The sequence below is a fragment of the Fusarium solani genome (genome assembly GCF_023522795.1).
Source record: "Fusarium solani strain SB1 chromosome Unknown bctg00000016, whole genome shotgun sequence".
Classification (NCBI taxonomy): domain Eukaryota; kingdom Fungi; phylum Ascomycota; class Sordariomycetes; order Hypocreales; family Nectriaceae; genus Fusarium; species Fusarium solani.
This window is the reverse complement of record NW_027072142.1, coordinates 689199-706025: the sequence shown is the minus strand read 5'-3', so window position 1 is coordinate 706025 and position 16827 is coordinate 689199. Positions and strand designations below refer to the sequence as shown.

At 50.0% G+C, this 16827-nt stretch overlaps 5 protein-coding genes across 5 annotated transcripts; 3 read left to right on the top strand and 2 right to left on the bottom strand.

Annotated features, from left to right (window-relative positions):
- Positions 1 to 717: 717 nt before the first annotated feature.
- Positions 718 to 1780, bottom strand: MRS44_018583 (uncharacterized protein; the record flags this gene model as incomplete). The annotated part of the gene is made up of 3 exons (XM_065616055.1): positions 718 to 894; positions 961 to 1487; positions 1600 to 1780. The coding sequence occupies 3 exons, from the start codon at positions 1778 to 1780 to the stop codon at positions 718 to 720; spliced, it is 885 nt and encodes a 294-aa protein (XP_065472127.1).
- Positions 1781 to 3239: 1459 nt separating this feature from the next.
- Positions 3240 to 4484, bottom strand: MRS44_018582 (uncharacterized protein; the record flags this gene model as incomplete). Its single annotated transcript, XM_065616054.1, has 2 exons — positions 3240 to 4016; positions 4104 to 4484. The coding sequence occupies 2 exons, from the start codon at positions 4482 to 4484 to the stop codon at positions 3240 to 3242; spliced, it is 1158 nt and encodes a 385-aa protein (XP_065472126.1).
- Positions 4485 to 5501: 1017 nt separating this feature from the next.
- On the top strand, positions 5502 to 6413 carry MRS44_018581 (uncharacterized protein; the record flags this gene model as incomplete). The annotated part of the gene is made up of 3 exons (XM_065616053.1): positions 5502 to 5569; positions 5655 to 6084; positions 6144 to 6413. The coding sequence occupies 3 exons, from the start codon at positions 5502 to 5504 to the stop codon at positions 6411 to 6413; spliced, it is 768 nt and encodes a 255-aa protein (XP_065472125.1).
- A 2065-nt stretch (positions 6414 to 8478) lies between these two features.
- Positions 8479 to 9450, top strand: MRS44_018580 (uncharacterized protein; the record flags this gene model as incomplete). Its single annotated transcript, XM_065616052.1, has 3 exons — positions 8479 to 8541; positions 8601 to 9098; positions 9139 to 9450. 3 exons carry the CDS (start codon positions 8479 to 8481, stop codon positions 9448 to 9450), a joined length of 873 nt encoding a protein of 290 aa, XP_065472124.1.
- A 2104-nt stretch (positions 9451 to 11554) lies between these two features.
- Positions 11555 to 12820, top strand: MRS44_018579 (uncharacterized protein; the record flags this gene model as incomplete). Its single annotated transcript, XM_065616051.1, has 1 exon — positions 11555 to 12820. The coding sequence occupies one exon, from the start codon at positions 11555 to 11557 to the stop codon at positions 12818 to 12820; it is 1266 nt and encodes a 421-aa protein (XP_065472123.1).
- Between the last annotated feature and the right edge of the window lie 4007 nt (positions 12821 to 16827).

Here is a 16827-nt window from a genome sequence, read left to right as displayed (position 1 = left end):
TCGCGCAATTTGCCCCATTTTACATCTCAGTGCTGCTGGAAATTACATCAACAGCACACTTCGCGATATGGATGACGGTACTGTACAAGCCAACGGCTCGACTCGCCTGGGCTAGCCCTTCCTTGATCAGCTTCATCAAATTCAGCCCACCAAGCAGAGGCGTTAGAGGATGACACAGAAGACCTATTTCTTTGCCGTTACTTTTCAGACGATGGCCTTCCTATGTGCTGGTGTCAGCCGATACTGCTTGCTCTTCGTGCATGTCAAGGCAGAACAGCCTGAAGTACTTGATACCGGAAAAGAGATTTCGTACCCAGCAAACCCAACCACTGCGGTTGTCTCATTCGGCTCCTCACCAAGACGGATTAATATCGCGGTTAGATCGTCGCACCTGCATCCCGTTTACGAACATCAGGTTCAACATAGAGTGCCTTGGGACAAATGCCTTGCCGGATAGCATTCATCAGTCAGCCCGAGCAAGGTCAAAACCTAGGATCTTCTGGCTGATTCACTGCCTCACAGTTTTGCAATAAGCCAATCGTAAAAACCTTAGAACTCGGAAGGCGCGTTATCCATACATTATATTGCACCTTCGTCATCTAATTCCCTCAATGGCTCGATAACATCTGCCCAACACCACCGCCGCTTATCTACTTGCTCAAGGCATTTCCCGTATTCCATTGGCTACATTTGGCCATGCTCATGATCGATAGCAAACTATGTCTTGGTCATCGTCGTCGTCTTGGCTGGATCTAGGTGAAAATTGCAGATATAGTCCTCGGTCTCCCTTTGTGGATGAATCGGGCCGGGCCGGTTTGGCATTGACAGAGGCTCGGTAGGATACTCGTAACCGGCTTCTGAGCAGTCGGATGAGTGATCGGAAGAGTCAGGGGTCTACGAACTGCATCAGCAAATCGGTCTCAAGCTGCCCTGCAGGGGGGCTTGACAGGCATAACTTACGTGAAAGTTTGGCTGGTCGTAGGGGCAAGGGGCATTAAAACTCATGGGAGGCGTGTAATGATATGTTGCGGAGATGGCCAGCTCGTCACCAGCTTGGTAGGGCTCGCACTCGATGGCGGCGCTAGCGTGAATGATCGAGGGAAACATCATGGGGACGATAGAAGCGAGGGTGTAGTTGTGATAGGCGTCACCGATGGCCATTGTTGGGTAAGCCTGAGCGGGGTCGTTGGGAGCGAGGAGGATCTTGTCGGAAGCTGAATAAGTCGAGGAAGCGAACTGAGTGGGGCTGTCGGAATGGGCTCGAGGGCTATAGATCCCGGGGAAAAGACCGTCAGTCGGCACCATTGGGTAGGTGAACTGGCCTTGAGAGACGACAGGCTTAGCGTCGGTACAAGGTTGTGGCTTCCAGGGTTTGGAGGAGGATCGTTTTGACTTCGTGATCCTATGTGGCTTCTCTTTGGATTCGGAATCACTAGAAAAGCCAGCGCGGCGCTCAAGATCCTCGAGACGCTGCTTGAGCTTCTTCCCTACAGGAGGCCATAGGCGTTAGCTCTTGTTGATAGTCAGACTTGTAGATATGATCGGGAGTCAAGCCGAGTGGAAGTCAGGTCCTTGGGATCGGCAAGCGGGGTAGCATACGGTAGTTGCGCTGAGCAATGCGGTTCTGTATCCGCCGACGCTCGACAAGGTCAGAGATCTTGGTCCAGTCCTCATCGGGCTTGGCAGAAGTGCTAAAAGCACTGCTGGTACGCGAGTGCTGTTTGGGAGAAGGAGGAGCTGCCGTGTAGGCGCAGGCGGTTTGTGTCATCAATATGGACATTGTGAGAGAGGTCGAAGTTGGTTGATAGTGGAAACTGAAGTGGAGAGGCGCTGCGGGATTCGATATCGTCGCTGCTGTCAACGACGAAGCTCTAGACAGCCCAGGCACGACTGATGCGACGAGTTGAGTCTCTGTTTGCCGTCTTCTGCTGGTAAGCTGTATATGGACGTAATTGATAGGCCAGAATTGGGGGGTGTGGTAGGGGGACGAATTGTTCAAGGAGAGGAGGTGGGATCTATAAGAAGCTGAAAGCGTAAAAGCAGGCCGGTGCTATGAAAATCTGAGCTGGTAATGGACTCGGCGGTAGATGGAGTGCGGACGGCAGGTGAGAGGGAAGAGGCTGTAGATTAAATATTCCCAACGCTGGGCACAGGAAAGGCCAGCACGTGAGCGACGAGGAATGAGCCAGGGGACGCGGCAGGATTGAGGGCGTATCCAACACCTGGTGACGGCCTATGGCCCATCTCTCAAGCCATCTTTCCTCCCCATGTGCAGTCTGCGTTGCGCCCCACGCCCGCCTCTGTCCGCATTCTGGTGGAGGTTCCCTCCGCTGCTCCCTTTTACTGGAACCTGGGTGCCTAAAGTTGAACCTCCTAGCCCACTTTACATTTTATGTTCTCCATATGTTCATTTATGTCATGCGGGACCCTTACGCGGAGCAAGGGGATCATAGAGGCGTATTCACGAACACCTCTCGGTGTGCCATTTCCTCCTAAACCTACCCTTTCAATTCAGTCCTGTAACAGCGTGCTCATCTTCGTAACCCATACCAGCATTGTCTCTCCGTGCTTGGCGTATTGATGCCGACAATTTCCCAAGATGCCGCCCTCGTTCTGCAGAGTTGTCGAACACGCCGCCCCTCTGCTCCATGCTACTGGAAAAATGGGTTCGAGCCATAGTAATCGTTGACACGGAAAGAAGACTGCGGTCAGGTGGGCCAAGCATTTGGCCAAAATGTCCCTAGTAACTACTGATTCTTGGTGGAACCTCTACATGACTGTTCAAGTAGGGAGCACGATGAGATGAGATGGAAAGAAGGCCTTGTGAACTCGAGCAACGAGAGCCTGCTAGTGTGACTGACTGAGCAGTGGAAGCCATTCCTACGCACCCTCACAAACCCTGGAACAAGCTCCCCAAGACTTGTGCCATTCATGCGTACTTGCCGTTGTGCCTCCCTGTATCAAGGTGTGAGGTCGCTGTCACAACACGAATAAGTGCTCACATTGGCTTTGAACCTGGCAACAAATTGACTTACAACTACTCACAGCGAAAGCAAAAGTAATATTCAGAGGGACGACAGCTGTATCTAATTTGTCTTGAACTTGATGTCTAACATTGCCGTGAGTGCACGCCATCTGAGTTGCTACGCCATTTATGTCTTATACTGAACGTGCTGTTTCGCCGTGTATTAAGGAGGAGTGGGGTATCCAACATAGTCTCGGGCTTCCACGTGGCCCTCTTAGGGCGGACTATTAAGGTCGCTTGTGTACTTGTTGGTGTGCTCGATATGAGGCATGGTAGGATTCATAGCTCGGCAGGTGATGACAGCTTTCTCAGCCACGAACTTGGCAAGTTTCTGTGACGCCCGGGAAAAGAGGTCAGCCGAGTACTTGAGGACCAGAGTAGGTGAAGGGTTGTGAAGGTGGTCCGACAGCTTTAGATAATCGGGTTGATCCCGTTCTCCGTCACTAAATTCGGCCCGGCCAAGGACAGTTCGTGCAAGGGCGAGGGAGGTTCGGGCCATGATGGAGGGCTTTGTTGAAACGAAATCTCGGCGATAGAGGGCGATCTCGCGCAGGTAGGCAGCCATGTGCGCAACCTCCCGGTCCTCTCCCTCTTCCTCCACTAGTTGTTGCGAGAAAGAGTCCGAAGTGGGGTGCCCAATGACCCAATCAAGCGTATTGAGCACATGTTTCTCCATGAGGATAAACATGTTGATGCTGTGCATGTTGCAACACATGGCTTTGAGTTGGTGGATTTTGGGGATGCGACGCTTCTCATCGTTGTACTTGGCAGAAATGAGGAGTGCGGTGCATCCAACCAGCGGGTAATGCATCATAGTCACGTGCCGTTTCGAGCAGTACCGGTCGAGGAGATTGACTGCGAGAAAGAGCGTCTCGGGGAGGAGCTCGAAGATGGCATGAACCTTAACGAGGAAGTCCATGAGGCCGGACCGCATAGACCATTCAATCTGGGGCTGCTTATCAATGAGAGTGGCATCGGGAAGAGTTTTGTGCTAGTCTTGATCAGTGAAAGTCACGGCTGAGATACGCTTGATGCGCTAACATGCCTCCATATACTCTCTGTGCTGCATGATGTCCACCAGATACTCGTCGCGTATGAGACAAGAAAGCCCCCTGGCAATGATTTCTTGCTGCTGGTTTCCATGCAAGCTGGAGGCTTCTTTGGAAGTAAGACTTTGGTGGCTGGCCATATCCAATCCGATCAAGATAGTGATAGCGTAGTAGCCCGATATCTCGGGTAGAAAGCAGCGGTGAAAAGGCGGTATGGTATGGACCTGGTCAAGCCTAGAGAAGATGAAGAACGTCCTTGGCCTCAGGTGATTAAATAGACGATTGAGGTCGCCTGTTATGTCTCTGGCCGCCGAAGCAGGATATTCCAATCCTGGTAGCTGCCTGAACTTGGGCTCCACACTCTCAGCGGTAGACGTTGTCTCTCCCCACTGTGCCTTGTCCCCGGACATCTTGATCCAAATGAGGCAGAGCGGACAAATTGTGTTGTGTATGTGTTAGGGGTGGAATCCGGATGGATAAAGTCAGATACACCACTTGATAGTACCAACGGGATGTGCCTAGCCGAGGGAGGCGGGCGGTGGAGTCCTCCCGATGCCCTATTTCATTTCCAATGTCCGGGCGTTCGTGGCACGGAAGGTTCTTTTGTGCCTTGATCAAATCCTTGGGGGCGCTTAGTTGAAGGAGGGCAAAAGTTGGGCTAGACCTTGTTCCCATGATAGTTGCCAGGCGTTCTAGTGACTCGTAAACACACGTAAAACTTTCGTCTATAGTATACATGCCTCTTTGGTGGCCAAGACACTCTCCTCATCGAGGGCTAACCTTATCGTTTTGTAGGAAGCATTCCCTAGCAGGACGGTAGGAGATGCCCAGGAGAGAGGGGGTGGTTGCCCCAGACCGCGTTCGACATTGAAATCAGATCCACCTAAGGTAAAGCTTCAAGCGGGTACTCCCTTTTGGTGAAAAACGAGAGAGGCAGTGTATCGTACAAGAAGGAGAGTAGAGAAGTGATTGTGCGGTATGGTATGCGGACAGGCTCTCTGGTTTCTCGGTTGCTACGCCCGGAACTCACCAACACTGTGGGTATGAGCTCATTCCAGTAGCCGCTCGCATTGCGCTACCGGGTTCGTCTAGGAACGGTCGGGTCTTGTGGCCGTATCTCGGAGACCACATCCTCCCGTGAGCCTTCAGGAACGTGTACGCCTCGCGCTTGGCTTTGATACGTTTTGCATCATTCTGGAGCAGGCCTCAGGACGGTGTGGCACTCGGTATTATGCCTCGTCTTGGCGTCATCCTGTCTCATCCGAGGGCTTAAGTGGTATAACGGCAATGGCATAAATAGCGCCTCTTGATGCAGTCTCTGCAACCCCAAGTCTTTCCTCACACATCACTCTACTACCACTTTTTTGTTCTTCAAGCAAGGAGAATTGAGTAGTCGACACTTTTTCCGGCTTACAACCCCATTGAGTATGGGTACCAAACGGAAACAGGCGGGCCAGCACATGCATAACTCGACAAGAGTTGAACAAAAGTTTATGTGAGCATCTTGGATTTACGAAGAAGCCTTCTCAGAAAGCCCTGAGCTTCTGTTCTCGCAGCCACGGGCGCTAACCTCACGCCAGAAAGAACTTGATCAGCTTGGAATTTCATTTCGTGCCTCCCGAAGACATCCAAAAAGCGCTAGACACAAACGACTACGACCTCAGGAGATCTTACCTCGAGCTGAGCGACATGGTCGACTATTGGGACGTCGACGATCCGCCATGGGCTGTGAAGTGCACTGCCGCGAACACCAGCAGGAAAACTGAAACCTGCCTGATGGATATAAGGCTCAACGATGCCATCCGGAAAGAGATGAACGTTACGCTTCAAGCTCTTAGAGAGGAGCGAAAGGAGCGGTTGCGGAGTAGAATTGCTGGCCTGGCAACTAAGGGGTCTAAACAGCGCACCAGTCCCGGCCCCCAGAGTGACGAAAACTCGGCCGAGTGTGAATGCTGCTTCGGGAGCTTTCCCCGATCTGGCATGACACGCTGCAATGCCGAGAAAAGCCACGTAAGTGATGCTGAGTGCTATTCTTGATTCTATTTGGCGTGCTGGCTGACTCTACCAAGTGGTTTTGCGTGCAGTGTGCTTGTCGCAATGCCGAAGCTGTCGTCGGGAGAGCGCAGCATGAGATTCGTTGCATGTCCATCGAACCTTGCGGTGCTGGGTTCTCACAACAGCAGCGGAAGAAGTTCATTGACGATACTCTTCAGAAGGCACTAGACCGGATTGAGGCCAAAGAAGTCAAGGAACTCCTTGCCAGGAAAGGTGTTGAGCCTCTAAGTCAGTGTCCATTTTGCGGCTTCGCTGCCATCTACCCCCTATCGAGTCGAGTGTGAACTTCTATTGCCAGGATCCTGCATGCGAAATCATCAGCTGCCGTATTTGTCACAACAAAAGCCATGAACCATGGGGCTGTGCTGGTGTCGTCCGAGGCCAGCAAAGCGCAACCAATACGCAGAGGGTGGAGGAGGCAAAGTCAATGGCACTCATCCGGAAATGCAACAAATGTGTGAACCATCCCTCTTTCTGGCATATCTATAACTAACGAATGACGGACACAGGTCAAACCCCCTTTGTCAAGTCGGACGGGTGCAACAGGATGAAATGCCCCCTCAAAAGTTGCGGCAACATGCAATGTTATGTATGTTCCACAACCTGCGATTACAACCACGTTGGTATCACTGGCAAGTGTCCTCTATTTGACAACACCGAGGAACGCCACCAGATGGAAGTTGAGTCGGCAGAGCAAAACATGAAGAGGGAGATAATGGGGGAGGATCAGAACAGGACTCGTGGCAACCTGCACGCTATGTGCCGGTCACATTGGGGGAAAAGCGTCTAGGCTCTTTCCTCAAGAACACAAAACAAAGCCTTTATTGTTTCTATTATTTTGTGATTAGCTCTTGCCTCTTCTTCCAAAAGATCCACTGTGTTCTACTCTATTGGCCGTGGCTCAACCAATGACAGATTGATGATTGCCATGGTCGAGGCGCCCAATTTCGCAAGCAACCCTGATTGGTGGGTTGAACGGTCCGTGTTCGTCTATGAACCGAGTGAATTGGCTCTTGGGCAGTTGGGAGGCTTCGGTAATTATTGCATCTAACTTTAGTTGCCGGGGTCGTGCTCGCAGAGGACGTTAATGCTTAAAAATGGAGAAAGTAAGGTTTCGGCAGGATGAAGAGGAGACTTGGAGCGAACTTCTTTCACTCAATGCATAATACATGCGCCGAAGCAGAGAAGGCAATGTCTAGGTTGTCGCCCCGTTTTATTGGCGCCCCAGGGAGGACTGCATAGGTGCCACAGATGACGGTATCCAGCCCGTGCTAGATCCTCACAGATACTGTCTGTATCTTGTCAACCTCAGGTTCGCCCGGATGCCAGGAATTTGGGGAGAACGTTGGAAAAGACGCCACGGACTGACTATTGGCAGTTGCAGATGGTTCTCTACGTCGAGTTAACCATCGGGGGTAAGAAGGGAAGGGCTGTCCCGTTTATGAGAGAGCTGTGGGGATGAAAGAGCCACGATGAACGTGGTGGATAGCTTGACTGAGAAACCATATTTCGGCACGGAAAATGAAGAAATCGCCAAATAAACTCCCGGGCTACAAGACCAAAGGCTAGCTTACAACATACTATCTGGGAGATTGAAAACGTGATACTTGACTGAATGATGGTGATCTGGTGACACTTGACGGCTACGGCCGTGACACCGTCGAGGCAATTCAGAACCAATTCATCTGCATATCCCTCGTCTCCCTCAGGATCCACAACGTAGGCATTCTCAGATCTTCAAATGAGACAAGATTTCTGCAGAAGCTGGACATGATCTTCTTCTTGAGATTCAAGGGTACGCGGAAATGACTCAGATGAAGAGATTGCGACGGAAACTCTTTGGGGCGCCTGTGGCTGGGGCGTAGCACTCCGGTTGAAACCAACCCGTGATTTTCCCTTTACCTGTAAGAGGGCATCTTGATCCCAAAATCAAGACGGCCGCCTGCCAGAGTGCGATATCGCATAATGATAGCCTCTTACGGTTATTTCCATGATACGAAAAATCTAACTATGTTACCTAGTTTAGTGCTATTATATCAATACCTCAAAACTTGCGTAGAAGGATCATCGTGAGACATGGCGATCGAGAGAAAACCAACCTTCCCCTGAGCCTCACCCTATGGTTTCCCCAAGAAAACATCCATACACGGTGTCTTGATAAGATATTACTAATGGCAAGGGTAAGTCGTCATGGGAACATATATATAGTTTATGGGAGGCACTTGGCTTCGAACGAGTGTCCCGTCTCATTTAATCGGTTCCATCATTATCGTTCCTTTTAAGCCAGGTCTTATCTGTACACTATATGAACATGACGTTACGACCGAATCACTCTTCGTTCCATACAATATGTTACTCATGCCCTCATATCCTCGACGAAATTCTATCGCAATTGTCGGCCTCCGAAGCCGCGTATGTTCTCGCTCTCGTCAACTTGCCCGAAAAAGAACACTACAAAAGCATCGGAAAAGTACATCAAGCCCATCAGAGACATCCCTGAGCATGAACAATGGATCAACATGATGGCTTCGAAGGGCCATGCCGTTTTTCTTGTCGGCTCTGATGTGCGACGCCTGATGATGAGGCTTAGGAGCCCTGTACGCTACTGGAAGAGCTTCGGGGGTAAGAGCTTTGAAGACGAGAAACCTTTGCGCATTTGGCTGGCCGTTAGGGTTTCCCGTAAAATCCATCGAGAGAGACAACAACGGCTTGAGAGCTCTAGGTATGCCACGTACTCGGTGTTGAGGGATGGAACCACGGCCTACGGTGCGGGGATCAAAAGGCTCCGCGAGACGGACATGGTTTTGACAGACAGCAATGTCATTCCGCCACCGGACGGTACAAAAGTCGATGAGCGGGGACTCTGGTCACCTCAGTGGAAATGCGGCAGCCTAAATGGGAGCCACATCGAGATTGTCTGGACGCACTTTCCTCGACTCTGTGGCGAAAAACACGACGTCACTCCCCGGGTCCATTTATGCCCTCTGCAAGATGATGCTAGACATCTAGGCGATGTCATGGGGGGACGGCACTGTTCAGTCTGGTGGCAGCAATGCTTGCAGCAAGGTCACACCAGGAGCACAAGCTGAGTTGTTCGGTTATAGGAAGGACAAGGTCCGAGCCGCCATGCCCTACGTGTGCTTGAACACTGGTGAGCGATTCATGTCTAGGGCAATCGATGACGGAGAGCTGCAGTCGGACGAATACGCATTTATCATCCGTTTCCGATGCATGGATGGCACTTATGGTCCTCAAATCCGCTCCGAAATGCATGGAATTCCCTGGCCTTCTGACCGACGAGTTGAGGCCGGGAATGGCTAGATTATCGCTGGGGTGGATAATACAGGAGGCTCTAGAGAGATACCCGCGTTGTAGACCCTTCCAATAGAAGAAGAATACTTGGAAGCTACTTAGAACTGTTAGTACTCCTAATATTATGTAGCTATGCACTGAACCATACGTTCTATGCAAGAACGCCAAGTCGCCTTTGAAGTAACGGATTTGCTCAACGGAGCCCACTGAATTGGTGCAGCACCTTTCGCAGTGAGTAGATCCTTTTCACTACATTCTCGTCACAAGAACTTTCCATGGTCTGGCCGGCATTTGAATTCATCTGACTTAGTTTGGCCATCGCATCAAGGACTAGCAGTGCCTCTCGATTGTTTAGCAGACTCAAACACGTCGAGAAGAGCGTGCAGGGGTTTGCCCGAGTCTTCTTCCCCAACTGTGATTCGTGTCAATAGAGGCCAAAGGAAACAATTTATACTTCCTGGCGAAAAAGAATTATATGCCAATGAACACAGAAAAGTGAAAATTTGAATTGTGGGAGAAGGCCAACATTCGCCTATATTACATGAGGTTGCCCATGATTCCGCACTCGCCCAGAGTTGATGTATTGAAAAGGTGGCGGTATACCTTCCTACCTTCCTATTACCCCATAATCGCACTGCCGCGATTTCATCCGGAACAATGAACAATGAATTGAACGGCAAAAGTTGACGCGAGAGTGGAATATGGGCTGGTAGGACGCTACGGCTTGGAGATATTGGGATCATCCCTTAACTGGCAAGGAGCTCCGGTCCGTAGCAGTGTTATTGGGGTAAGACGGTAAGAACGATCTCACCTAAATGCCATGAGTACTTGGGCAGTGCGATAATAGCTACAATAAATAGTGCCTGCATACGCAGCTCCTTGCCTGCAGAAACGGTCTAAATTAGTGGGCCGTGCGTGACATTAGGATAAGCAGGCGGTTTTCAAAATCGGTCCGTTTAGCACTCTCCTGGCTTTTTGAAGCTCAAATCCTCTGGAGACGGTGCTCTTGACCGCTCGAAGTAAGTGGGTTTTGGTTTCCACCAATACCGGAATCGACAATGGCGAGCTACAAGTTCAGTCTCGATTGAACACAAGGCCGCATCGTCTGCCTCGGTTGTAGACGCTGAAGGTGTGGGGCATAAGCGAGATTCAACAGGCCCGTACGTATCCGAGCGTTGCGGATCAACTCCTCCTCTCAGATCCGATTGGCTGAGTTCAGACCCAATATGTGGTTCTTCTATTGTTGGTAAATCCGGGGTATTCCTACCCTTTTCCTTTGTGGTAAAAAGCAAGTCCAGGCAGCGACGTAAAAGCAGCCTCATCTCCGGAACTAGAAAGTGATTTAGCCAATTAATAAAGCCGTAAAGCGTCCTGGGACGGCAGGCGCTGGCTTGCTTACAGATATGTGAGATGCACCGCAGGGGCGAAGTCCATTTTCGGCCTTATTGGAAGAAGTTTGTCCATTTCCGGGAGACTTCATGCTATGTCCAAGGATATTTCTGTATTGCAGAGCGGGATACGGCAACTGGTGTTTCTCTACGGCGGTAGCGCCCCAAAATAAGCCCTCAGTGAATCCAGATCGGGCGTTGATTGGCGGCGCGTCAAAACTGGAAAGTTGTTACGGGGACATCCAATGCCGGTTTTTGTTGGGGCGCTGGCAAACATCACACAGCGATAGCATCTCAAGCGAGCTTTGGGGGATTGGGGCTCAGAGTATACCGGCGAAATGGCTCACATAACCAGTTACAAATATGGAGAGGACTCATAGCCATTCCAACAGGACTCACTTCTAGATATCTTGCTCAAAAGGCTTCCACAGATCAACTTAGAAGCCTAATAGGCAAAGAGACTAAAAAGAAAATCATATTTCATACTCATCAATGTTAAAAATCCATTCTTGGATATTACAAGGCCGCGGCAGTTCGTAATGGCTGTCAGAGTTGAGCTTCATTGTCTATTTTTCAATCAGGAGTGGTTCGCTGCTGGTAATCGTCCGAGTACGGACGCCTCCCGCTCCTCGGTAGCTGACAAGGACGGAAGCAAGAGAGGTATATTAAGGCAAGGCAGTCCCTCAGTGGCCAAAATCTAAATCGCCATTTCATTTGCAATAGCCATGGCACCTGGCAAGGCAAAGGAAAAGAAGCTCACGGCAGTACCCTCAGCTGAGAGTGCGAGAATAACAAGATCGAAGCATCTACAAAACCAGCTTGAGCAAAAAAAGGCCTCACTAGAACGCGCGTCTGCAGCCTACGATAAGGCAAGTCCGGAAAAACAACGCGAGATTGATGGCATGCGTAATGAGGTCACTACGTTCCGTGCCGTTGCCGAGCCGATGATTGTAGACCCGTCTGACCAGGGACCAAACGAAAATGGAGACACTCTCCAAGACAATGCGGCGGGTCTGGAAGGAACGAATGGGAATGACGGTGGCCCCCCCCCAACAAGGCCCCCGTCCGGCAATGGCACATCATCTTTCCAGAATGATGATGGCTCAAAGGCACCCGGAAATCTCGGCGGCGGCGGCGGCGAAAATGAGTCTGGGCACGAGCCTGGGGCGGCAGATGAAGGAGGGCAACTACAAGAACCAGAGCCAGGACGCGACGGGGCAGTGCCTGGTGTTATGCAGTCTATTGAGACTGATGAACCGAATGGATCTTTGTTCCTTCAAGATGATGATCAAACGACAGAGTTTGAAGATCCGGAGTATGGCAGGCCGCTATTGACTATCCCGACAACAAGTGGCGTGAGCGAACAAGGTGTGAAGACAGTCGGATGGTTTGGTAAGCACCTTCGCAAGTACATCAACATGTATGGGAAAAAGAATTCAGCAACCTACCGCCTAGAGAACCGTGCATTCCCCCGTAGCTATGCGGAAAATCCACTAGAAGATGAGAACGTGGGAAGTGCGAAGAACAGATTTGGAGACACACTACCGGGTATCGGCAGGCTCCACTATCCCGATGCGGAAGCGCCCAGGATCTGGGGAGTTGCCTGGCGGGGCTTGAACTCAGGTGACTTGGAGGATGACTTGGAGCTGATCGATCCTGGATGTAACGAGTCTTTCACGCATACTGTCACTTACGTTCTCGTGGGATGGACAATGGATGGAAAGGAGGAGAAGAGGTGGGAAACGCGAACCGCTTATCGAAACATAATCGGAAGTAAGTCTTTGGCCGATATCCACATTTACAAGGCTGCGGTCGAGTCTCAACATAGGTACATCGAGGCCATGGAGGGCCGGCGGAGGGCGATCAGCAGGTCGCCATCCGTTCCCCTTCTAGTCGGAGGACGTCAACATGGCGAGGGGCGGGACCCGGCATCGTCAAGGCGCACGGGCAAATCATCACGGAGCAAGGGGAGGGCTGTCGCAAAGCGATAGAGGATCTTCGCCAGCTCAATTCTTGCCGTCCCCCAGGTCCACCGTGTCCTCCCCAGCGGCGGACGAAGGGCATAGTTAATCTCAGGGAGGCTCAAAGCGGCATTTATCGAAGACTGGCTTGAACTGCGGAGACGCCGAAGACTTTTCAAAACTAAGCGCGACTGACCAGCAACAATGCGTAGAGGCCTGGAGGATCCTACAAATCGAAGGCTCTAGCATAAGAGAGTGGGAAACAGGAAGCGCGAGGGGGCAGTTTCTGAAGCCCGCCTTACCTTGGTTTTCGTCGTACGACGTTGCCCCAGGAGGTGTAGGCTTTTCTTTTTTCTCTTTTTAAAAGCGAGGCACTGATCATTAAGGACCACCCTCCGATTATTTCTGGTTTATGGTCCTAAAAGATAAAAAAAAAAAAAAAAAAAAACTAAGGGTTTTTCTTACCTAGATGAGTGAAGGGTTTTACGAGGTTTTCTGTCATTTCTATTTATTAGGTCACGCAGTTAGGATAGGAAACTTACGTCTATGTTGCTTTCGCTGCTGTATACCAATGTCTGGCGCGCCTTTATTGCTAGGATCCGAATCGCCATCTAAGCACGCAAAGAGCCAGCTCAAAATTGGCAGATAAGTTATCCAAAGTCTAGCTTGCCCCGAAGTTATTTATATGCGCATCATAGACGCGCCGCAGTTGTGATTAATATCTTGATCTGGCGTAAACTGCAGGTGAGAGGTTGAACAGGATGATGACGTCACATACGATGTTTCATAGAGTCAAGTTCTAATGCTGTAGGGATCTGTTTTGCTAAAAGGTGGGTTTCTTTGCCCCCTGTACCCTGATGGGTTGAGAGCGCTCTTTCGTGTGAGCTGATTGAAGGAGGGGAAAGTTTAGCTGCTGCCACTTGATGACCTTGTTGTGCTAGTACTTATTGCGTCTGATGATCTCTATGAAAGTTAGAGGTGAGAAAAGTAGAGGTACGTATTAATTAGCGGGAAAAAATTATTAATCTATACACCCTGTACTGCCTAGTGTGTTCTTTGATGTTGTGCCCGATGCCTCCTCTTGGAGACGTCATTGATACCTAAGAATCAAGTGATGTAGTCTTTTTTCCATCTTTGTTGTTGTTCCGTGCCCCTCCAAGGATGGTTTGGAGTTCGCATGTGAATAGAAGCGCGATCGCCAGACTGCGTGATCATCATGAACGAGACCCAGTTAAGCAAGTGCAGAGCCCCATATCTTTCCGTCATCCATGTATAATATAGCACGTCAGGCCACATTGCTTGGTTCCTCAAGGCCTGCGCAGAGAACATGCTCTTCCGCTGGTAGTTCCAGTATATTGCTGCCACTGGTCAATATACTATGTATTCGAACAGATAGAAATATCTACATAGCTTTATAAGAACCAAAGAAATATCTAGCGAAGCAAAAAAGGTTAATATGTACGGAGAGTGAGCGAGTTTTAGAAGATGGAGCACTGAATATGCTCGTATTGGTATTGGGATATGATGATATGTTATGTTGATATTGCGTGTTTGATGAAGTTAAAGCCCGGCCGTTGTTGGGATAACTGGGCCGGAGGGCAAAACATGCTCGTGAACATCAAATTAAAAGGATTCAGTGCGTCATTGTATATTCCTGAATAGAACTAAGCAAATGGATTCATCAACACAAACTGAAGCTAAAAAGCCGGCACTACTCAGTCATATCGACTGGGTATTGGCCAACTAGAGATGCCACTCTCACCTCCTTCGAAGTCCGCTCACTACTTATCAGGCTTCGCCTGGGTAATAAAGTTGTAGCCATCTTCTGGCCTGAATTGCCAGATATTTCTCTCACCGCCGATTTCGTAGATAATAAAGAGATAGCCACCCTTTTGAAAAACCAAGAGAGTGACGTTTGCACTGTCTATTTCCGTATGTAACTGCACATAAGTGGGAGTCACCTAATTCGTCGTCCTGGCAATGTAGTCTAGTAAAGTCGGCAAAGGGGGACTGTCCATAGCCATCGACATAGTACGTGCTGATGTTCAGGATGATGCCCGACTGTTTCAGTATGATGTCCCGCCCCATCTCATTCAGCCAGTCATGAGGTCTTTAATTCCTTAAGTAACCTGTGCTCTAAGTGGAGGATGGTCATTGTAGTCTGTATCGTCGTCCTTTGGCTCGAGCTGATTCAATCACTAGGACCAGATAGACTTGGCTTGCGTTTGGGGCCTGGCTTTGGTCGTGGAGCTTCTTAAAGTCGAAGCTCAGTAGATGGAGTCGGTAACCCAGCTTTGTCATTTCTTCGAGCCATGTCGAATTGTCCTTGAGAATTATTTTCCAGGCGGTGCTTTCACCAGAAGCCGAATGGTTCAGTGATAGATTCTGGCATTTTGAGAGGTAGTGTAGGAAGTGAATTTGGTTGGCTGATACCTGGAGATTGTTTAGGTGAGGTCGGACCTTTATATCAGCAGAAGATGTGGGCCCATGGACTAGTTTGTCCCTATAAAGATTGTACTTCTTCTCTAAGAGGCCATTTCCGGACAGGCACAGGTGTAGAATGAGAGAGAGAGAGAGAAAGAGAAAAGGCCATTTGGAGCCGCGCCGAGGCGAGTCATACTGCCCCAAGCCTTCGAGCGCAACGGCGGGTTCGAGATCGATCTATGTGTTAGGTGAGAATGGATGCCCGAGAATGGCTAATCACGCTCCAATTACATCCATCTATTTTCCACCCAAATATGTAGGGCTAAGCAAATGTTGAATCTCAATCGCATCTTGCCCAGAGAAAGTTGATCTCACGACGATAGCCTCTTACAGTACCCCGCCAGGTCCGGCATATTCCTTTAAGCGGCGAAACAACCACACAGGCCATGGTGTGATTTTGCCCACTATTGTTGCCCCACACAAATTATTAATTTGTCCATCGCCATTTATCAAATATCTTAAACGTAGATATGAACACTGAGCCAATGGCCTACGGGAGTTGGCGGATGAGCTGCACAGTTTTCTGCCATAGTGAATCTTTTTTAAAAATGCTGTAAACACCATCTCGCGATACGAATTGCGACTGGGCGCGGAATACTCTTTCTCGTGTTCACCTCCTTCGGCGTCGTTAGCAGACGCCGAAGTATCTCGTCCGTCGTAGAAAATGCCACTTTATTGGAACAAAGGCCGCAATTGGACTGCAAGTTTGACCGGAATACATTCCTTTGTGGACCTTCGGAGCCTATATCAATCCTCCCTCGGTAGCTGTACGTGAACTCACAGGGTGCCGATTGAAAAGAACACCTGCCCATAGGCCTAGGTTTGGGTAAGATGAAGGCTCTTCTTCTCCCTTTTTGTTTTCTTATGTACATGCGTTCAATGAGGCGTGCGCTTTTACATATGGGCAGTGGGTACCTGAGCCAGGCCAATGCTTTGCGTTGGTAATGAGGGAGCTGGATATCAATCGACAACAAATTGAGGACCTCAATCCATCTGTAGACCTTGACGATATCTTTCCTTCAATACCCTATAATGTGCCTTACAAAGTGCCTAGATACTCGGCCGTGTGGATTAGTGGTTGCCCGCCGATGCTGCAGCTTTCGGGCGGCGCCGGCTACCCTGAGAGCCTAGTCTGTGGTCATAGACAGAGCATGACAAGCCAACCTCCCTCGTCCGCCACAAAAGTAAAGGCGACACCTTCGTCCAGCTTTTCGAGCGACGGCGGGTCGAGTACAACTGATGCTACGAGCACTTCAGTGTCTAGGAGGCCTGCACTGCCACCATCATCCCTAGGCACTGTACAATCGCGACATGAGGGGGATAAGAACCTCCCATCAGACACATCGTCAAGTCAAAAATTGCTCACGTCGTCCACTACGCACCCAGTCGGAGACGTAAGCACATCTTTAGGTGTTTCTTTAAAAAAGACTGTTCCACCATCTCGCACTACTTCTATAACGCCCTCCAGCGAAGAGACGAGCAGCACCTTGAGACCAATGCCAGCAGCGGGAACCGCAGCAGCGTCAATAGACCTTTTGAGCATGGACAGCAGT